General features: G+C 36.7%; 1 protein-coding gene across 5 annotated transcripts in view; it reads left to right on the forward strand.

Annotated features, from left to right (window-relative positions):
* The first annotated feature begins 995 nt into the window (after window positions 1–995).
* EZH2 (enhancer of zeste 2 polycomb repressive complex 2 subunit) overlaps window positions 996–22,590 on the forward strand; it is a 28,855-nt gene continuing 7,260 nt past the window's right edge. The window contains exons 1-11 of one of the 5 annotated variants that reach the window (XM_014888658.2): window positions 996–1,498; window positions 1,992–2,120; window positions 4,873–4,989; window positions 6,272–6,392; window positions 8,579–8,710; window positions 9,260–9,362; window positions 9,806–9,969; window positions 16,436–16,527; window positions 17,486–17,726; window positions 18,142–18,311; window positions 18,670–18,764. In XM_014888658.2, the coding sequence (XP_014744144.2) occupies window positions 1,382–1,498; window positions 1,992–2,120; window positions 4,873–4,989; window positions 6,272–6,392; window positions 8,579–8,710; window positions 9,260–9,362; window positions 9,806–9,969; window positions 16,436–16,527; window positions 17,486–17,726; window positions 18,142–18,311; window positions 18,670–18,764 (1,481 nt within the window). In that variant the 5' untranslated portion in view covers window positions 996–1,381. Of the gene's footprint in view, window positions 1,499–1,991; window positions 2,121–2,142; window positions 3,958–4,872; window positions 4,990–6,271; window positions 6,393–8,578; window positions 8,723–9,259; window positions 9,363–9,805; window positions 9,970–16,435; window positions 16,528–17,485; window positions 17,727–18,141; window positions 18,312–18,669; window positions 18,765–22,590 lie in introns of those variants that run through there. The other 4 variants (XM_088167374.1, XM_088167364.1, XM_088167385.1 and 1 more) reach the window with 4 other exon arrangements.

Raw genomic sequence — 22,590 nt, forward strand, 5'->3', positions numbered from 1 at the left:
TTTCATCCTAAATCTAAAGCCCCAACATTTTCTTCTTGGAAAATATTATTATTAAATATGATTAAGTCTTGCATAAAAATGGGATCAGGCTCTTGTAGACTTACTACCTTTTTGTTCACTGTAAATATATTTTACATTTTTTATGTATATGTCTTGAGAATAAACAGGTTATTTCTCCCTCTCATCATCACCATAAAGTCTGATAGAACTCAAGTCTGACCTTTACAGAACTGCTGAAAATAGAGCAGTAAGCTTACAGTAACTTGGATAAAGCTATACTTATGACTGTTAGGGTAGCTGTTGTGTGGGACAGTGAAGGTAGCACTGGGCACTGGATTCAAGCCCAAAGATGACAACTCTGTTCATGTTGACTTGCCTTGATAATAAGAAGGCTGTTTCTGCTCAAACTGATTATGCTTGTTTGACAATGTATTAACCCTGGGCAACTGGATGTTTTAGCCTTTCAGTCCATGTGAATGATACTTTGAGCTATTCAGTGAAATACTGGAGATTTTACAATGCAGCTCTTGAGAAGAAGCCAGTCTTTGATGTAGTGGTTTAGTTTCAGGATGCTGTCAAAATAGTCATTGTCAGCATAGCTGTAGCATACGGTCCTTGATTTTGAAAAATACAGAGCAGATTGACATATTCTAGCAAGGCATTTGGATTATAACATAAAAATACCACTTCATTGCCAACAGTCCTGTAACGTTAAAATGAATGATGTGACACTAGGAAGGTGATCAGTAAAGTGGAATCAGTGGGCAGTTTGTGGTCTTATAGAATACTTAAGAAAAGAGCAAAGTCTCTTATTCTGGCTGTTTCAAAACTCGTTGTCTGAATTTCTACAATTTTTTCACGCTTGAGTGGCTGAGTGGGAGGACTGAGTACTCCTTGGGGCACCTCTTTGACTTGAGGTCAACTCCAGAAGTCTGTTGTAGGAATTGGTGTCTTAGTGAAGAGGACCTTTCCTGCAAGGAGGACAAGGTTTGTCTGCCATGAACATAGTTCTCCAGCAGTTAATTTGTAAGGCTATTTGCAAGGATTCCAGTGTGTATTTTTGCAGTGGGAATCTTGATTTTTTCCTCTTCACTCCTTTAAATCCATCAGATATCTTTTTGTATAGAGGCATTAGAAGTGCAAATGTGAAGGGTCCACCAATTTTCTATTAAAATTACTGTTTCCTGGTGCCTATCATTTAATGTGTTTTCCTTTTTTGCTGTCAGATTGGGATGGTATTACAAGTGTGTGATTGAAAGGAATTAAGGGAATTGGATAGGAAAGATATTAAAGGAATGTTGCTTTCCCATCTAACTTCTTCTGTAAGCAGTGGTGTCAGATTTGGTAATATGAACATGACATTGTCTGTTGTAGGATAATCATGGGTCAAACCGGGAAAAAATCTGAGAAGGGACCAATTTGTTGGAGGAAACGTGTAAAATCAGAATATATGAGACTGAGGCAGCTCAAGAGGTTCCGACGTGCTGATGAAGTAAAGGTACTTTATCTTTTGGTTCTGTTGCTTATAAAATTTTACAAGTATTGCATATTTTCTGAAGTATGTGTCCTACAGTTAACATTTGCTACAACGATTTCATTGAATACTTTGTCAGCCTACTGAGAACTTGTCTTAACTCTATGCTCTTATAAAGAGGTATACATTTATATGTGATTGGGTCAAGAATGTTAAGTAGCAAAAGAAGTTGTGGAGAGCTAATATGGCAACTTCTTTACCGGCATACTCTTCCAAATTCCATTTAGAATTTAGTACCATTCTAAATGTGTGACTCTAAATGTAAGAACATGGTAGGAACTGAAGAAAGGGATGATGAACTGTATTGAACCTCAATGATGTGTAAACTAAATTGATATGTTTTGAGTTTTTAGCACTCTTTTTTTGTTACAATGTGTCTGGTTAAATGTTAGAATGCCATAAGATGCTAAGAGATGAATGTAGAGTCTTTATTTATAATGTTGTGGTTAATTTTTAGAGTATGTTTAATTCTAATCGTCAGAAGATACTGGAAAGAACTGAAATCTTAAATCAAGAATGGAAACAACGTAGGATACAGCCTGTTCACATCATGACTTCTGTGAGCTCATTGCGCGGGACCAGGGAGGTTGGTTAACATGTGTTGTGGTAATTCCACTTACAAGGTTGTTAGCATGTTTTCTTTTTATTACTGGATAGTTGGCTGTTTATTTTTTTCCAGCATGATATGACTTGGAAGCTCAATGTGTTTGTATGAGTGTCTTGAAGAATTTATTTATTGTATACTTTGATCATATGACTTCTGCAAAGCAATGAGTATGTAGCAGGCTATGTGGCTTTTAATGACGCACAAAAGTGAAACTTCTTTATTTCTGATAATGATTGGATCATACCTCAGCATCCTTTAATCAAATGGTTCTGTCTCTGTGGTACTGGGAGTTTACTCTTGCTTCTGTTGGAGTTAGTTTAATGAATCCTTGTGTTTAATGAATCTGCTTGTGTTGCACAAGCAGACTGGATGCTAAATTTGCGGAAAATACTTCCATAGTTGTGGCATAATTTGAACACCTAAGCTGGCTTCCACGTTAACGTTGGTAGGGGCCACTGGATGTCATCTAGTGCAGCTTTCCTGCTTAAGCAGGGTCATCCTAGAGTGTGTTACTCAGGATTGTGTCCTGTGTCATGGTAGCTTCAACAGTGATTTAAGCCCATTCCAACCTTCTATATTCATCCCATCTTAATTTACCATATTTCTAAGTTGCTCTTTAGGCACTTCTTCAAACTTAACAAGTTTGAAGATGTTATATCTGTAATAATCTGAAAAGCAAATTCTTTTCAGTAGAATGGTAATGAAAAGACTTTACTGTGAATAGATTAAAAAAAGCAAACCAAAGTACTTTATCTGCAAAGAAAGTTGCAGAGTTTCTATTCCTAAAATTTTAGGGGTGCATTTGTGTGCATGCATGTTCAAATGTAAGGAGATGAAGACCTTCAAGTGTTCTCTTTTAAGTATTCTTGAATATGCAATTACTTATGTACAGCTCTATGATATCGTGTGGGATCAGAACTGATAATAATCGACACAGGTACACATCCAATTTTCCCTTTTTTTTGTCAGTAGAATATTGTTCCTCTTTCTTTTTTCTTTTCTTTCTAGTGTAGTGTTCACTATTCTTTATGTTAATTTCCTGCCTGTATTGATAGAGCACACTAATTATTGCATTCAATCCAGTCTGTTTCATGAATCAGAACTCTAATGCTTGATTTAAGGTTGCTATAATTTACAGCGAGAGAAGTGCGATGAATAAATGGTGGAGACTTTAAAAGATTACTTTAAAATCTTTTCTCAATATGCTGAATTTCTTCAGAGTTGCATAAGACATTGGCTAGGACTAGAAAGGTTGTGTGAGAGCCTTCCTGTGTTTGTTGAAAAGTGCAGGGCATTGCTGGTGACAGTCAGCATCAAGTGGAGACCATAACATGCCCTGTACAGGCCTATCAGACATTAACCTGAGTTCCATACCAGAACAACAGAGTAGCATCACTGAGGCTTAGTACCAAATACTGAATCACTTTGACATAGCCCATTTGTCAGCCTGAGACTTCTAGTTCCAAAGAGAAAAGTAATTAATTCTTATACTTTTGTATTTTGCTTTAAAAATAAATGAAAAATACGCTAGGTGGCTGTTAGCTAGAAAATTAAACAATAACCTGAAATGAGAATGAAATGGTAGTATAGAACGGTGTCTAGAATATTAATATGCACATTAGAAATCTAATTTCACTTACTGCAGATTAAAAAGAAAATAAATAAATCTGGTTTGTATCATTCTGCCAGGGTACTGTCTCTGTATATTGTTTGTTACATTACTTTGTGTATTTCTTTAGAAATGTGGAGTTCTGTTCATCTTTCCCTTCTGGAAAGGAGAAAGATCTTTTGTCTCTACTTCCTTTTTTCCTTTCAGGTAGCTATGATAGCTGTTTTAAACTTTGTTTTGCCTACTTCCAAATCTTCTCTGTTGTACTTCCCCTAGCTTTGTGTATTCCTGTCTGCTTTTGCTTGTAACCTTTTTCCCAGAGTTCTTCATACTGCAGTCCAAGTATTTGAGAAAAGTTGATCTATGTTTGTTAACCATCGATGACTAGGTGTAAAAGTAACCTAGTTGTCTGTATTTCTATGGGTTGTTTATCCTTTGGAGGCTACATAAATCTCTGAATATCCAAAACAGAAGTCCTGCAGCTGAAAGATTCATTGATATATCCAGAGTTACATATTGAGAATTAATTTTCATTTTTCCTTTGCAAGCAATGAGCATAATAAAAGGCTTGAGGATAGGATAAACAGACAATAATTGGGAAACAAGGCAGGAATTAAAAAGGCATATGGAGTTGTTATTTATATAATGTGTTGCTGGTGTCAAAGTAAAATTTTATTTATTTTTATAACATAAATAGTGCATGATTTCTGCAGTGTATTGATCTGAAGCCAGGGGAATTCACTTGCCTCTCCGATAATCTGTGTAAATACTCTAACATCAGTGTAGCAGCACTCAAATCTGTTTTGAGATACCAAACCTAATTCGTATTGTAGGTTGAATAGTCTGAGTAAAATACTATCACAGCCACTTAATAGTAAGTGGAAAAACCCCATCATCATCTATTAGCAAAGGTATTGACATAGAAATAATTCTAGAGGTCCTTTTCTCTTGCTAAAACTATTTTTCCTGTTATACCTTAAACTGATGCATTTTTCAAAGGTTGATATAGCTAATTTTGAGAAACTGTGAATTTTGTACATTGTAGAGTGTTTTGTGATTTGTTTTTGTTTGGTTTTTTCCCTGATGTTGCTATGTACGTGTAATTTCAACTTCTTATTTCAGTGCTCTGTTACCAGTGACATTGATTTTCCAAAACAAGTCATCCCACTGAAGACTCTCAATGCTGTTGCTTCTGTGCCTATAATGTATTCTTGGTCTCCCCTTCAACAGAATTTTATGGTAAGTTTAAACACATGTACGGAGTAGAAAGGTATGGACAAAAGGGAGGTGTTAATTTTAGAAGTATGCCAGCAAAAACCGATTGCCGATTACCTTCCGTACTTAAGGTATTGGTAATACGGTAGTAATAATCAGAAATAAGCTCCTCCAGATAAAATAAATAAAAAGGCAACTTTGAATCTCTGTCCTCAATGTACCTAAGTATCTCCGAAATCTTGCTGTAAAGTTTATTTAATTCAAGTAATCTACTGTTTTTTGTGGCTGTTAACAAATGTAGTTTTATTTGAAAGTATCTAGTTAGTGTAGTGAGAAATGTTTTCTGAGGGATATGAATGCTTTAAAGTAAGGCAATCAACCAACATATCTGTAACAGAGCAGTAATTCTTGTGGAATAAAGGGAACTAAATCCTGAAATACTCTCCCCACGTAATGATCATTCTCATATCTGAGCATGCCCTTTTTTTCAGATTAGCTTCACTGTATGCAGAAGTCACATCATTTTGTATAAGACCACTTTTGCTGACTAGTTATTTTGATAATAATTCTTATGAAGTGGTATAAACAACAATTTTTTTATCAGTATACATACAGAGTTTTTCCACACATTTTTCTCCTTGCTTTCAATTTGACAGTGTTTGGATATTTTGGATTGCTACAGAATCATGATCAGCAGTAAAGTTTATTTTCTTAACAATAGAAGGTTATTTTGTAGTATTGGAAGATGCAGCTGAGTATCAAGGTCCATAAATTCTATTGATAAAACATGGGAGTATTAATGCATTTAGTCTATCTTCAGTCAAAAAAAAGGGACAGTGGAGTTCAGATTAAATTGTCAGGCATGTTTCTCTGTTTGCTCTTTAGACAACCTTAATTTAGAGTCTTTTTGTAACATATTTTCTTATCTCTGGCCAAACAATGAAAGAATGGTTCCCATTGTGGTTTCCTACATTACTGTGAGAGAGAACCCAGGGGGGATGAATGAATTACCAAATGCAGGCTTCTCAATGCCAGGTAACTTAATGAGTTTCCGTATTAGAGACTTTGTAGAAACACTCTGCTAACCTTAAGATTAGGAGCTAGTGTTAGTATTTTGAGCTAGTCACCAAGAATGCAAAAACTTGTTGAGGGTTTTGTTTTGTTTTTCTCGTTAATGGTAAATGTGATAAAGCAGTGAAGCTAACTAATTTACTCTTACAGCATCCTGTAGAAAGTGAAAAACAATGCAGAAATGGTCACTTGACAACACAATTTAAAGTTGTTTGAGTATCACTGTTGTTCCTAGGTAGAGGATGAAACTGTTTTACATAACATTCCATATATGGGAGATGAAGTGCTTGACCAGGATGGTACCTTTATTGAAGAACTGATCAAGAACTATGATGGGAAAGTGCATGGAGACAGAGGTGAGCCCAAACACTCAGGTATACTAATAATTTCTTCCTATATAAATTATTGCTGTAGTGTTGCTTAAGGCCTGATGTATGATTGTTACAGTAGTATCTCTACAACCTCTATATTGTATAACAGGCTTTCTTATTTAAATGTGTTGTTCTGCATTTTCATTAGGCTGCAAAGTTTTAAGTAGTAGTGTGTAGAAATTAGGCATATTAACTTTTTTCTTGTACCATGCAGTGATTCGAGGTATTTAATTTTGTGCTCAGAGCTTTGGAATATGATATTGTAACGTGTGTATGTCCTGCCTGGCAGAAAGTGGCAGGAGGATTATGCAGAGCTCTGATAATGACATCATTTGCAAATGTGATTCAACAGAATAACCTCTTGTAGGTTTGTGGGGTTTTTTTTCCTCCCTTTCTTTTAAGAACTTGCTAGCTATTTAAAAACCCTCTCTGTAAATCGGCTTATAGAGCAAAGTTGTATCCTTCTCTTGGTACGGAAGTATTATATATATTTATTCTAAGGTGTAGTTTACCTGTTCTCTTGTGTGGGAGCTGGACTACTTGCAGTGTAATTGATCTCTCACTTTGCTAAAGTCTCTGTGAAGTGGCGACCTTTCACTCGCTCTATGTTCCCTCCCTCCAACCTCAGAACTGGATTATGCAAGCTTCAACTTCACAGTTGCAGAGGTGTCTTTTGACTACTGTGATTCCTTCTTCACAGAAATATTACCTACATGCTCCACCCCTTCACTCAGTGAATAGCTTCTTAAAATTAATCATATTCCTGTTAATGCTGAAGTGTCTGAGAAAGAGAACCACGTTTTTTGAGTTTACCATGTACCATTCATGAAGGCTAAGCCTGTGATTCAATAATAAATGCCACTCAGCCTACACTAGACTTCTTAATATCCTCAATATAGGTGGTGCCTTTGTATTTCATAAGAAACATGGAATGTTTCATGGGCTTTGACCTTTGGATATTTTTACCCATTAACTGATTGTTGATTTCCCTGTCAGAAAACTGGTTATGTCAAAATGATGACATTACTACTGAATGTCTTCTATTATTGATTTCATTTAGTATTGAAGGAGTTTAGCTTTAAAATTAATCCTGTTTGAGCATCTAGAGATGCAAATTTATGATGGCAATTACTATTATTATGGGTTCTCCATAATATATAAAATATATTAGAAGTAGAAAGACTTTTAAAGTCTCCCAACAACTAGTATTGTGTGACTAATTAAATATAAACACGGTGGGAATCTGTAATCCAGAGGTATCCCCATGTAAGAGTCAGAATTCTAAACTAGCTCTATAATTGCACTTTTGGGAGATAATTTGTACTAACCTGTGTGTGTATATTAGGAGTCTGTTTGAAACATGTGAGTGGTATTTTCATTGTCTGCATAGTAATAAAACTATTATTTTCTGTCAAGTTTTTTTGACATCCAAACCCAGTCCAGGTTCAAAAGGAAGGAAATAAGCACTACAGTTCCACACAGTTCATGTTTTTTTTTTTTTTTTTTGAAAAATAGTCTCTGTCAGCACTAACTATGATTTTTCCTTTATGCAGAAATGCCTTATTGTTTAATCTATTCTGCCATCTGAATGCCATAGCAGAATAGAATCTAATAAGTAGGTATATGCAGCATTGTATCTTTCAGTATTCTCTTGATTTTTTTTTTTTTTTTTTGTATATAACTGTATTTTTTTTTTTTATCACCCGGCCAGTGAGGTCTATTCTGTGAAGTGGATGCTAAGGAGCTGCCAACCAAAAATCTGTTTGGAAATTTGTAGATTAGTTTATAGACTGTTAGCATGCATTTCCAGACTGGCTTAACCCAACCATGTTGGAACTGGGATTCTGACATAAAATCTCTAAAACAATGTAGTTGTTATAGTACTTTTTATCTTACAAGAAGAGAGATTTATATACGTATGTAGCACAGGGAGTTGGAAAAAATTGTTGAATTTTTCTTCTTCCCTTCCCAGTTGTCAGTCTAAGAAATGAATAATGATCATTTTTAACTTGTCTTGGTTCATACCCTGCGATTTAAGAGGGAAAAACTACAGAATTGCCTTTCATAAATTACAGCATTTGCTGTAATTCAATTAAAGTGTAGGGAGGATTAAAAATACCTCATATATAGCATATGCTTTTTTGTTCACTCCTAATTTTGCTGGATTTCAGAATGTGGATTTATCAATGATGAAATATTTGTTGAGTTGGTCAATGCCCTTGGTCAATATAGTGATGATGAAGATGATGATGATGGAGATGACAATCCAGATGAAAGAGATGACAAGCAAAAAGATCGGGAAGGTAACAGGATGGGTATGTCTATCTGCAGACTCTAAAAATTAAACCCAAAACATTTTGTTTAGCCACTCAATAAATTTGTTCAAACCCATCTTCCTATGTGATAGTTTTCAGGTCTAAAGTAGCACAATTTTCTTAATTTCCTTTGTCATTTACTTTAAGATTTGTACTGAGAACACTATGAAAGGCACTTTTGCCAATTTTTCTTCATTGGCATACTGAGGCAGTCAAATGCACCAAAAATCAGTCAGGTATCTGTCTAATAAATGCTTTGGTACTCCTCAGAAAATGATGTCCTTATTCTAAAGCAGGCAGAGTTCTGAATTTCCATCTCCATCTGCTGGTGATATAATGGTTTCTCTGAATTTTACTAGTAGATTTTTCTTATCATGAAAGATCACTTAATATGGTTAAAATTGGAAGCAATTTAGAAATTAAAATCTTTTTTACATTAGAATTTTGGTGAACTCCCTCTTTCTCTGAACATGTTGAGGTAGCAAAGGAGCAGAAAGACATTTTTTTTTTTTTCCAAATTTTTTGCTTCCTTGGCAGAGAAAGAAACCCACCCACCTCGGAGATTTCCTTCTGACAAGATATTTGAAGCCATTTCCTCAATGTTTCCAGACAAGGGTACAGCAGAAGAATTGAAAGAGAAGTAAGAACGTATTTCTTAGGTTATATTGCTGTGTTGCTTTATGAAACAAAGATTCCTCTATGAAATACATGCTTTATTAAATATTTGCTCATTAGAAATGGTCCCCCTTCCAGCTAGTTACATTTGTGTAACTTCTGCAAGTGACACTGAAAGGGATTTGGCTCTTTCCCCCAAGACAAACAATACAGAAGTGTTTATTAAATATGAGTAGTGAGGTCGTGATGGTCTTGAAAACAAGTGTCTTATTTCCTAGTCAATTTGTATTAATGAGTATGGAATTAATAATTTGTCCTGTCTCTAACAGATTGGCCTTTTTAGCTGGCACATATTTCTTAGGGTTTTTTTTAAAGTTGTCATTGAAAATGGAGAGTGGTACTGGAATAGAAATGCTTTTATAAAAAAAATTATACTTAATAAATAACTTCTGTTATTTTTCTTTAAAGATACAAAGAACTCACTGAGCAGCAGCTTCCTGGAGCTCTTCCTCCTGAGTGCACACCAAACATAGATGGACCAAATGCTAAATCTGTTCAGAGGGAGCAAAGCCTGCACTCTTTTCACACACTCTTCTGTAGACGCTGTTTTAAATATGATTGCTTCTTACATCGTAAGTGCAATTAAAGTGTGCTTGTGTATATATATATTTTTTTTTTTTGTAAGTCACGTGACTTAAAAGTACCATAAGACCCAATGCAAAAGGAAGGAAAAAAAAGAAAAAATAAAAGCAGGAATATCTCTAAAGTTTATGGAAACAGCTATACATGTTGACATTATTTTGCAGTGAGAACTGTACCACAGAAAAAAGAATGCACCTGTGTGGGTAGCTTGTTACCTTTTTTGCATTTAGGACTTTGTATAGAATTCCTGACTTGGGCCGATCTGTAACGTCACTTCTCTTTTTATATAGTCTGCAAGAAAACTGCATTATTTTCTACTATTTTTTCTGTGTTACACTTTCTCGGTCTGTGCCTGGAGAATGGGATGTATTTTTCCATTAAAAATCCTGGTTATTCATCGGACTTGCTTCATTTTCCAGTAGGGAGAATGAACTCATGAACTCTCTCTTATTCTGCCATGTTACTTTCTAGACACATTAGTTTTACTTGGTTGTTCGAAGAATTGTTTCAGAGAGATGAGTTTTAGAAATTGTGATGTCCTTTCCCCTGAACTGCTTTCATGTTGCCCCATTGTTTTGGGCCAACAAGCTGACAAGAGCTTAGCAGTGATGTTGGCTTTCACTTGCAAAGTGTGAAGAGATTCTGATGTGCTACTTGAGACAATTATTCTGGACAGAGAGTTAAATGTAAAGGAGAAACTAACAGTCAAATATGAAGTGGTTTCAACTTGTAGCAGCATACTGTGATGCCCTCTATAGCAAATTAATTTTCACTTTTGACTTAGCTGTTCATTTGTATGTTCCACTGTGAGTGCGCATGCATGTTCATTTGGGAATCCTTGTGCTTTGTCAGCAGCTCCTCATCCAGCACATATGCAATCTGCCTATATTTGTACTCCACACTGAAGGCTTTGCACTGAAAGCTGCTGCTTTTCCATATCCTTTGGTTGCCTTTCAGTTTGAGGAGGAATTGGACTTGTTGTCAGATGGTGGGGAGGGGGGACCCTCTTAATGTTCCTAGTTCCTTTAGTACTTGAGCATTTTGGAGTTGGTTCTGTTAGTTCTACTTTCTCCTTATATTCTGTTGATAGGCCTTGCTAAAAAATACAAAATAAAAAATAAAAGGGAAGTGTTACTTCTGCATAAAGTTTAAGAACAGTAAGTTTCTTCAGTAGGCTACTGCTTTGACCAGCCAACTTCAACACAGTGTGTTCTATGAAGCTGTAGGTCTTGTGGTGTGCCTGGACACTCATTCCAAGTAGTGCTGTGTGCAGCCTTAGTCTGTAGGAGAAGGAAGTGAAGCTGTATGCTGATTCTTGGCAAGCCATTTGTCTGGCAGGAGTTTTAGGAGTTCTTGACGCTCTCAATAGTCTAGCAGAGAGATTTGGTGCCAGTTTTGATTCTTAAGTCAAGAAAAAAATTGTCTGGACATAGTGAGAGCAGGCTTATTCTAGTGGCATCTCTGAAAACTTCAGATACTTCTGCTGCAGTGATTTTAGGCATTTTTCTCAATAATTTAGTGGAGATGGTGGCTCCTCTAAAACACACATATATTTCACTACTCTATTTTATTAGTCTATGTATATTTTTGCCTTTCATAGTCATTTTTGCAGACTGATCGAAGTAGAACTGAAAAGTTTCACTGACTACGTTGGGTACCTGCTACTTTACCAGACCATAGTTTTGAGGCACGGGTTCTGAGAGGCTTTTATTTATGTGCTGTGAAGAATGGGTTCAGTCTTGGACTTTTTGTCATGTTCTTGGGTGCCAGGTTCAGCCAGTGAGAATGTCCAGAGCCATGCCACTGCTTGAAAGACCTCAGTTCTTACACCAGCAGCATCCTTTAAGCCAAGAGTACGTCTCTTTTCTCTTTGTTCATAATCTTGAGATGGAAGACAAAGTGTTTATACTAAAAGATTGCCTAAGTTCTTGTTGCTAGTGATTTTTGATATGTCCCTTAAGAAAGTCGGTGTTCTTTCCAAAGTGCTGTATGTCCAAGGCTTTGTTTAATCTGTTCCTCATACTTAAAAGTGCCCAAACTTTACATCATCCCTTCAGGATTTCAGGGCCATGACAGAAAGAGGGGTGCATAGCACTTTCACTGTGGAGGCATTCAAGATGTACCTTTGTATCAGATGGAGCGTGAAATTACCAGTTATGACCGTGCTCTTTGTGACAGCCTGTGCAGCACATTTATTGTCACCAATAATAATGTATTTGATATGTAGTCACTGCAAGTAGATCTCTTGATGTTCGCTGTGTGGGCTCAGCACTGGACACTGAATGTAGTGAACTGATGCTTCAGTTGCCATTCCGTGAAAACAGCCAAATTCCACTGCAACAATGACTGCTCACTGCTTTGGATGCATTGCTTCCTTTTGCTTTTGTCTGTAGTTACACCAAGGAAAGAGAATGTTTTCTTTCTGTGTGTCCGTCTGTCTGCGTGTCTGTCTAGAGCACAGATTTTTTTTTTGTTAAAAGCCAAGAGAGTCGGTTGTTTGGCCTTTTTGTTTTCTGTGAAATCTAGACTGTTGGTCAAAATTTGCCAGGCTCATTGCTGGGAATAAGTAATTCATCAAAAAAGAAAAACAAACCAATAAACTGCTTTGGTTATTGGAAGGCTGAAATAGCAATTTTCAGTGTCTCTGCAACAATTTAACAATTTAACTTTTATTACATTTCTGCAGTTGCCTCTATGTTCTGTTTCATGCACTTGCCAAGTGCTGTGGGATGATGTCCTCGCTTCTGCAGATGACATTTTTGATGAATTACTTTGGTAATGTGGTGGACTACAGTGATCAGATTTGTATTTTGAAAGGTGTAAATCTCTTGAGAAGGCATAGAGAATTAAAAAAATACAGGAATTCTATTAGGTCTGTTTTTGCTTTTGTATTTCCCCCTCTCAGATTCTGTTTTTGTTAAGATTAGCCTTATTTTGTGGAGTTTCCAATCTTTGTTCTAGAACATTTGAGTTAAATATAGGAAAAGTTATCATTAGATTTTTAACGTGTCAAGTCCCCTTGACGACCTGGCAATCCCTTTATGTGCAGGTGATGACATAACTTGAAAAACTTGTACCGACTTCATTTGCTGACAGCAAGGAATTATGCCTAAATGTCTGGACTAACAAAGAATTTAGAAGAAGGAAAAATATCAGGTAGGGAGAATTTCCCGAATAGCTTGACTGTGAAGCAAATGTACATTTCAGGCTGAACTGTTGCCTGTGTACTTTCACATTATTGAAAATGAGAGTTGAGCCCATTGGGGATGAGGCAGATAATAAATCTCAAAGCCAGAAAATATGCTCAGTGATGCCATTTTAGAATGATTTCTCTTAAGGAAATCATCAAAGAAATACAGACTTTAGGTGTTTAGGAAATTCTATAGTTTTTGGTGATTTTTTTTTTTTTTTTTTTTTTTTTAGAATGTCACTACTGATATTTTGAAAATTCGTACGACAGCAATACAAAGAGTTTAATTCTTGTCCTGGGTGGTTTCTTTATAACAAGCCTCCCCCAAAAAAACCTCACAATAGAGGTGGTAGATTTTGACTGTAGTTGTCTTTACTGTACTATCGTGTTTTTTAAATAGTTGAAGACAATATACAATTCTAATTTTAAGTACCAGGTGTGGTCTCCTTTTGAGGTCTCACAGATTTAAAAGTAACAAAGGTTGGTTTGTTTCATTATATTAAAAGTTAAGCATTTCTTCATTTTCTAAAGGAAAACAGTTTAAGAAAAAAATACTCATTTTAGGGCCTTGCACAAATGAATTTGTGAGAGAAATGATTGCATCTGCAAGTGACATGTAAAAAGAATAACTTATTTCTGTACATTGCAGCAGTCTGGTATAAATAATGGCTTGCAAATGTTTTACTGTTCTTTTGCATTGCTGAAAAATTATTTTCCTTGTGTTATGAAGAGAAGGCAAAACAGTTAAGTGGAAAAAAAACCTGAATAAAATGGTCTGCTGTGCAAATTTAAACATGCAGTGCTGGGAAACATGCGAGTTTCCTCCCCCGCTTTTGAGTAAAGGGCTCCCATCATTTAATTGTTTCTTAAAAGATGGAAAAAGGTGGAATAACTTGGCATTAAATTGTATGATTTCTTTGTTGTTGTAACAAAGTGTATCATATTTTACCTACAGAATATATGAGCACTTGAGGGATACGTGAAACATGAGAAGTGGTGTAGCAATGAAAGCTTTTAACTGGAATCTGGGGAAAGAAAGAGCACTAATGGCAACAATATGCATAAATTACATTCCTATACTTGCTTGTAAATAATTTTTACGTATCTTTGTGCCAATATATAGCAAATTAGATGCTTTTTTATATTTCCAGATTTATAAAATATATTTGTCTGGAGAAAGGGATGTAATGTTTACTTAGTGTTACTTTTTTATTGTTTATACCATTTTGAGAAAGCCTTGGAAGAGTACATTGCTTTCCTGGAGGGTTCTCTTGTGCTGCTATCATTAATACAGGGACAATATTATAGAATTTATCATTTGATTTTTCAACTCACCCTCCGTTATGGGAGGGAAACATGAAGTGATAGTTCTAAGATGGAACTGGTCACCCTCTCCACAGGTGTGAAAACAAGTGTTTGCAGAGCTATGCTGCAAACCATGCATTTCTGAAATGAAATTTGCTTTTAAAAGCCTTGTCTGGACAGATGTGGGCTCTGCCCACATGGTTTAACAGGGAAGGAACTGCATTTAAAAACTTGAGTCTTTAAAGCATAGTGGACATAGAGAAGCCTCGAGCATGATCTGGAAGTAAGATTAATAGGAAATGTCTTAATGAAGATGTCTGAGGTGAGCCCTTTTAGATTAATATGGGTAAGAGAGGAGGGATTTCTTCTCTAATTTTGAACTTTTAGCACCTTTTATTCACTGAATTTTTATAACCTTCACTGTAAGTTACAGTTGCCCAACTGCAGCTGTGGTAAAACTGCAGCATAAGTGTTTCTGCATAGCTTGGAAATTGCACATTTTAAGTTGAGCATCTTCTCTGGGCCTTCATGGAGCATTACCAAACAGACAGGTAGCACTGAGTAGTCTCTTCTTTTTTAAATTTCAGTCCATTCTTCATTTTTGTTCCTTGCAGTTCTGTATGCCACTGTTAACACAATTTGAGAGAAAAAGTATTTATTGATATCTGTCTATCTCTATATAAAAAACAAAGTAATTTTTCCTTGAGCGCAGATGAGGTTTTTTTTAAAAAAAGACAGTTGCAGAAAACTAATGATAGTATCTCAAAAAGTCCCTAGTATAATGTGGAAGCATCAATGAATGAGTTTTGGTTAGAGTCTAGTGGCTGGTTTTCCAGGCTTCAGAAGAGCTCTGTAAGGGTTACAGAGGAGTTCCCAAGACTTCCAGCAAAACCGTGAAAAATCAGTCTCCCTGAAAACACCCTGCAGGGAGACAGGGATTGCCTAGGAGGAGAGCTGGCTCTGGCAAAGAGAATGGGTAGGAAACTCTGCCCTCCTATTATCAAGGTTCTTTTGCATGTGTAACGTACCCAGTTCTGCTCCTTTCTGAGTCACCTTTCTGCAGCTTTTACGGAGCTATGCAGAGCCTGTCAGATACAGGACCAGACACTTCTCTGCAAGGTGCAGACTTGGCTCACTTATCCAGAGTGACTGTGCAATGCTAACTTATTTTTACCCTGCAGCTGGGATATAGGAGAGATGAATTGTTATATGCTGTCAGCTTAGCTGGAGTGCTGATAAACTAATAGAGTGAAAATGCTTATGTGTCCTCACTGATGAAAATGTAAAGTGAGTCCTATTACCTGTCCAAAGCGTGCATGGATGTTTTGATAAGAAAGAAATTTAACAACTGAATCTTACACATTGAAGAGAGATCACTAATAGGAGAAGCCTTGAGCAATTCTGTTTAACATGACAACAAAGTAAAGTCTCTCCTTTTGTTGGAAGGGGTAATACACCAAATCTTCCTTGATACTTGAAACAAATGTGATGATTGTCTTTGCTGATGTAAATGAGCATAATGGCTTTCTACTGGACATTTTTCACTGTGAGGGAAGTGATACACTGGAACTGGTTGCCCAGAGAAGCTGTGGCTACCTCATCTCTGACAGTGTTCAAGGCCAGGCTAGATGGGGTTTAATCAGCCTGGTCTAGTGGAACGTGTCCCTGCCTATGGCAGAGAGGGGTTGGATCTAGATGATTTTTAAGGGCCCTTTCACCCCAAACTGTTCTGTGATATGTGAAACTTACCTATGTGCTGTCTCTGTGTATTTAAGTGGTAAGGCATATGTCACTACATGGGCCTTATTTTATGTTTGTGGTGGGTTTTTTTTTCCCATTTGTTAGTATTTTTATTCTGGTTTTAATAAAGTCTTGGTAACCTTGTGTTTTGGATACAGTTTGAGGTTACATATTTAATGTATTTTTATATGAAAACTTAAAAATCTGTTTTGATTCAACAGCATTCCATGCAACTCCCAATACTTATAAACGAAAGAATACAGAAACAGCATTAGATAATAAGCCTTGTGGACCTCACTGTTATCAACATTTGGTAAGATAATTTTATATGTCACAATTCACTGAGTGATAATGCTGGCTGCAGTCTGGTGGGGTACTTAATCTAACAACATGTTTGATCTAGGATAGTGCATCTGCTTGTGGGTTATTTGCAGTCAGATGTGTTACTTTCAGCTGCTGTGAGAGAAAAAATTTAACTTCCCATCATCTTAAGTAGGAATCCTTGTAGATCTAGCCTGACATATTTGTAGGGAAGAAATATTACTATCCCCTAATAATGGTGTTGCTGCTGTTATGTCCAGTCTAGTCAAGGAACTTCAAACTTCACTCTCTTGTAAATTATATCACAACTAAAAATTACTAAGGTTTTTTTTTTAGTTTGCCAAAGGCTGATTCCATCTGGGACTTGTGCTCTAAAGAAGCAATAGGATGGAAATCAATAAAGTGAAATCTTTAGTAATATAATTTCAAGTCTCTCTCATAATTCCCCTAATTTTTTTAGTATGAGAAACTATGTAATTTTCCTATCTGAAAATTTGCTACACTGTCATACCCCTTTCCTCTTGAAAATAAGTTACCACTGCTTGCATTTTAAAAAATGCAGAACACATACTGTTTAAGTGCCATGTACAAGAAGAGTTCTTGTATTTTTATGGGTGTTTTCTGCGGGAAATTCTAATTTGTTTTTTTGTAATCTCGGAAAATAGAAATTTACTATTGAATAATTTTTCACTGGGCAGCAAAAGTAAAAGGTGAACTGAAATACTGACACAAGTACTTTGTTGTAAGTGTAGATTTTTTTGATGGTAGCATCAAAAGTACTTGTGTTCATGGTTGGAGTACCTTTAACTGGAATTTTGGTGCACGATTATTTTGTAGAAAAATGGGAAGTTACTCAGTATGCTAGTAGAAGGTGTTCTCCCATAGGCCCTGATCACAAGTGAAAACACTTCTTGATTCTTTTGATGTAAATTGTGATGTTTTGTGTTCAGGAAGGTGCAAAGGAGTTTGCAGCTGCCCTGACGGCAGAGCGCATAAAGACTCCGCCAAAGCGCCCCGGCGGCCGCCGGAGGGGACGGCTCCCAAACAACACCAGCAGGCCCAGCACGCCCACCATAAACGTTCTGGAGTCAAAGGACACGGACAGCGATCGAGAGGCTGGCACTGAAACCGGCGGGGAAAACAACGACAAAGAGGAAGAAGAAAAGAAAGATGAAACATCCAGTTCCTCTGGTAAGGCTGGTCAGTGCTGCTTTATTCAATGAGCTGCACTGCTTGAGATGAAACAAAACCAAAACTACAAAAAAACCAATGCAACAAAAACAACAAAACGCCAAAACAAGTCGAACCATGTAATCCTAGAAAATATGTGTTTGGAATGTATGGAACTGAGTGAAGACAAGATAATGATATGAGTTTAATCAAACTGTAAGAGAATGTCCTTATTGTCTCAATTTATGTGAAGGTCATGTAATTTGAGTTGCTATTGTTAGCTTCTGTAAGGCATGTGAAAAGTAGTTGTTTCTTCTGGCACTTAGGAAACAACAACAAAAAGCCTGGGATATTTTTTACCTGCAGTTAATGATTTGACATTGTGAAGGGCAATATAAATTTTGAAACATAGCCTTACTCTTGAATTTTATTACAGAAGCAAATTCTAGGTGTCAAACACCAATAAAGATGAAGCCAAATATTGAGCCTCCAGAGAATGTGGAATGGAGTGGTGCAGAAGCTTCAATGTTTAGAGTTCTTATTGGCACCTACTATGACAACTTCTGTGCAATTGCCAGACTGATTGGGACCAAAACGTGCAGACAGGTAAGAAGCTACTTGCTAAGAGTCATAGCGATTTACTTTTAATGCTAAAGTATTGATTACTAAAAGGGAAAAGTAATTAATTTTCTTGGTTTTCCCAAGAATGCTATGGTCCATAATTCATACCACAAATACATAAAAGTTAGTTTTAAAACTATTTTAAAATTAAATTTACAGGAGGTTTAAATTAGAGTATCAGTTCTTAAATGACAAAAATAATCAACTTTAAATGTATTGAAAAGAGACTTTGACTGGATGTAATCTGTAAGTTGTTGGTTGGAGGAAATCATACTAACATAGAATATGAGCAACTTTGTAAGTGAGAGATTTATCGTGGATGTGTTATGGTATCTCTTGTTAGGTGTATGAGTTTAGAGTAAAGGAATCTAGTATTATTGCACCAGTCCCTGCTGAAGATGTTGATACTCCTCCCAGAAAGAAGAAAAGGAAACACAGGTAAATCTGTTACTAAATACCCTTAGCATAACAGTAAATTGCAATACAGGGGATCAGAACAGAAAGTGTTTTGGAGGAAAAGTTGTGCAACTCTTCTTTTGCTTCCAAAACCAAAAGTTGCAGCAATAAAACAAAAGGGTGTTTTAGTTTCAGACAAAAGTTCTACTGCAGTGGCAAGTATAACCTTCCTCTTTTCCTTTCCTTTCTTTATAAACTCTTTAACAGCCAGGTTCTTGTAGGTGTATTGATGCAAGTAGTCCAAACTCTTTTTAGATGAGAAATCACCTATGCATCTTTTTGCAACATTCAAGATAGTGTGGTATAATGATTTTTTTACAGCAGTAAACATTAAATTTTGAAACATTTCAATAGGATTGAGTAGTGATTATATGGTATTTTAAAATTAAAACTTTTTTTTTTTATGATGAAGTGTATTCTAGCAAGCTTCAGATATCAAGCTAGTAGGATTGTCTTCTTTTTCTTTAGGAGAGACTATTCCTTTGTAACATCTGAGTTTCATTAGCACCTAGAACAACAACTAAAGCCAGGCTAACAAGTTATTATTTGAAGTGAAGCTCCAACGAAGAACAGAGTTCCGCTTTTCTGGAGCCACTAACATCATTTGACACAATTTCTGTTGAAATTGCAAACCTTGGTGGCTACTGTCTATCAGTGAAATGCATTTTTGAGAATTCTGAGGCTTGGAAAACGCAGCTCTGCATTGATTATTTATATTCTGAGAGATAAGAACATAGGAGATAAAAAGCTAGCTGAAAATTAGCAAAAACATTTCTTTATCAGGCAATAAGTACACTTTTTTTTCCATATAATTTCCTATTTTTCCCTTTAACTTTCCTTATTTTCCCTTAAGTTTGTCCTTCGAGTTCTTCTCCCATCAATTCTTCTTGCTTCTGTCTTAGCTTGTCTACTAATTATTTCCAGGCCTAGTGAAATTCCTGAACTGGTTCAAAGATCCTGTTTATGTGGAGCAGAATATTTCTACTTTTTAGCATAGAGGCAGGCAACGTGAGCTGGGTAAAGACTGAGTGAGCATCTGCAAAAGATTTTGTTCTCAGCAAAAGCTATTGATTTTAATGCTCTTGGCACAGTTTTCAAGTGCTCGAGCACTTGGTGGGTTTGGCTGTTTAAATTTAGGTTATTAGGCATGGTGCAAGTTTGGAATATGCAGCTGAGAATTAGCTTGCTGTCAGGTTCACACAAGTTGCTGTAAAAATGGTGCCACTACATCTATTTAAAAAGAGCAGCTAAAAGGCTCAAACATATGTTTGCAGCTGAAATGGATTGTATGATTACCGGCTGACATTGTTTTGGAGGCGTTCTCAGACTTTTTTTTGTTTAGGAGTTCTTTTCCCAAGTAAATGAAAGCATACTCCATTGCATGGGGTTTCTTGACTTTATTTTCTTTTTTATTACTTGCCAATATAAAAACTTTTATGGTAGCAATTTAGTTTTGAAATGGCCTTTAGTTCTTTAAACTCTCATTGAAGGATGGAGATAATTTTACAGATTTCGTGTCCCAGAGTATGTGGCAATCAAGCTATCTCCATTTTTCTATGGCAGTAGCCTTTTTAAAAAGGAAAGCAGTTTAGCCTGTCTACATCCTGCTGTAATCTGAACACTGAACATGTCCCACAAACAGCAATTGGGACAGCCATCTAGAAATCTTTCTTTGTTTCTTACCTTTCCTTTAGTTGAGTTTACTCACTATTAAGGTAAATCCAGTCCTAGAGCCGGGAAGGCCCTTCCTTTCCTTTTGCCCTTTTCCATTGCAGAGCTCTTACCTGTCTGCATGTTTTCCACATGTGCATGTGGCTTTGAGATAAAGCAGCAGCAAAAAGCTGCTTTTGCTGGCCTCTTGTAACTGATCTGAGAGCAGATAAAGTCTTTTCTTGCAAGACTTTGCCTATTTCCGGTGTCATCCTGGTGTCAAATGGGCATACTGAGCAACTAGCTGGCAAGACTGCCCCCCTCTTCGATAATGAAATGTCTTGTCTCCCTCCTCTCTGTGTCATTTTTGTTAAAATAGCTGTAATAAGGCTGATCAGTGGGAGAAGAAGACTTCTAATATAGTTGCTTTTTGGAGAACTAGTAAATGTTAGAGCCGGGCCTATGTATCAGACTAACCTGTTATTTGGAGAAAACTCTGCCTTGATGAGAAATTAGTACTTTGCATAGAAGCCAGTAAAAAGCCTGAATGAAAAAAGAATTCTGAAAAGCATGGGTGTGTGCTGAAGGGAGAGGGTATTTTAGTTCTGGTCATTCTTTCATGTGTATGTTTTTCTTCCATTGCTGGGAGCTGAGTTGAATTTGCTGTAAACTAATCAACACTCTTTCCTTTACTTTTGTACTGATTTTAAGGCCATATAAAGCTGCTTCTTTATTATTTTGGTTTTCCTCTTCTCCCTCATCCCCTATTCAGAGTCCACTTAGTAATTCTTTTTGAAATTTCTTTTTCTCCACTTTCTTATTTTCTTCCTCTTACTTACCTTCTGGTGGACTGATGTTCACTGCATGGGTTTGAATAGTTCTGCCAAGAGTTCAGGATGCCTTTTTGTAGGGATTTAAAGTCTCACTGTTATCAGGCAAAAGGTGAAGCTAAGGTATTGGCATCAATATTCTTATGTGCTACATGGTTGGAAGGCTGAGTCTTGGAGTGGTGGGAAGGCAGTGGATAAGATGATCCAGGGGACTGAAGTCTTTGAGCGATGCCAGAAAATCAAACACTGCAAAGACTCAGCTATATATTAGACATAACTGGCACGTGTTTTGAATTTTTGGGGCTCTTTCTGGTAGTAGAGTATCCTTGTGCAAAGCAAGAAATGATGGAGCAGCCTCTTCCAAAGAGTGTTTTTACTGCCGGGTTAGCTGACACTGCTGCTGCCTAAAACCACTGGCAAAGTCTAATAGGTTGTTAGGAGAGAAGCTGTCATGATGCTTCTGGAAACACTTGTTCTCTAAGCTGGCTCTCTTGCAGATGCCATTAACCAGATGTACAAATCCACTGGCTTGCTTGGAAACCTGCCACAGAGTTTCCAGTTAGCCTTTTTAAATGAAACTTCAAGTTGTGAGTGTTTTCTCAACTTTGTGTTTTCCTTGCCTTTGCTTCCTGCTGCATGGGACCAGGTCCTGCCTTTTGTTTCTGTTTGAGATGGCAGATATGAAAATGATACTCTGCCTTAGCATGGTGCTTGCTCAGGCTCCAGCTTTGTGCACTAACTGGGGGAACTTGCAGGGCTTTGTGGCAGTTTGGAAGTTACAAGGCAGTGAATGCAGTATTGCATTGTGCCAGTCAAAACTCCTGTCGAGTTGGTCAGTGTTGTCAGCCTGCTTTCTGTTGTATTGTATCATTCCCCACAGCTCATGCTGCCACTGTGTCTCCAGTCCCCCTCTCCCTCCTGTGACACCAGTCCCTCCAGAAGAGGGACAGAGTAGACGGATGCCTTTCCCGTTGTGACTGCCACCTGTAGCTTTCTTTCTGCTCTGACTTGTTACTATTAATGCTTTGTTTATGTGTATGCACATTTGTGTACATTTAAAAAGTATTAGGTTAGTGCTTGCCTTTTGAGAAAAAGTGAAGCTGCTAATTGCTAATGAAAGAGTACTTTAAGAAGTTTGGCCACAGAATGCTTTTAAGGGTTTGCTGTGCTAGTAGGTTCTTATTATTTTGGGGTGACAGACAAGTTTCTCTGAAAGACTTGTTCAAAAATATGGTATGTTACATTTTCCAAATACGAGGTAGACAAGAAAGAAAGTAGTATGGTGTGCATTAGAGTAATTTAAGTCAAAATTGCAATTTCAAGTATAT

Source organism: Sturnus vulgaris, chromosome 1 (assembly GCF_052056855.1).
Source record: "Sturnus vulgaris isolate bStuVul1 chromosome 1, bStuVul1.hap1, whole genome shotgun sequence".
NCBI classification, from domain to species: domain Eukaryota; kingdom Metazoa; phylum Chordata; class Aves; order Passeriformes; family Sturnidae; genus Sturnus; species Sturnus vulgaris.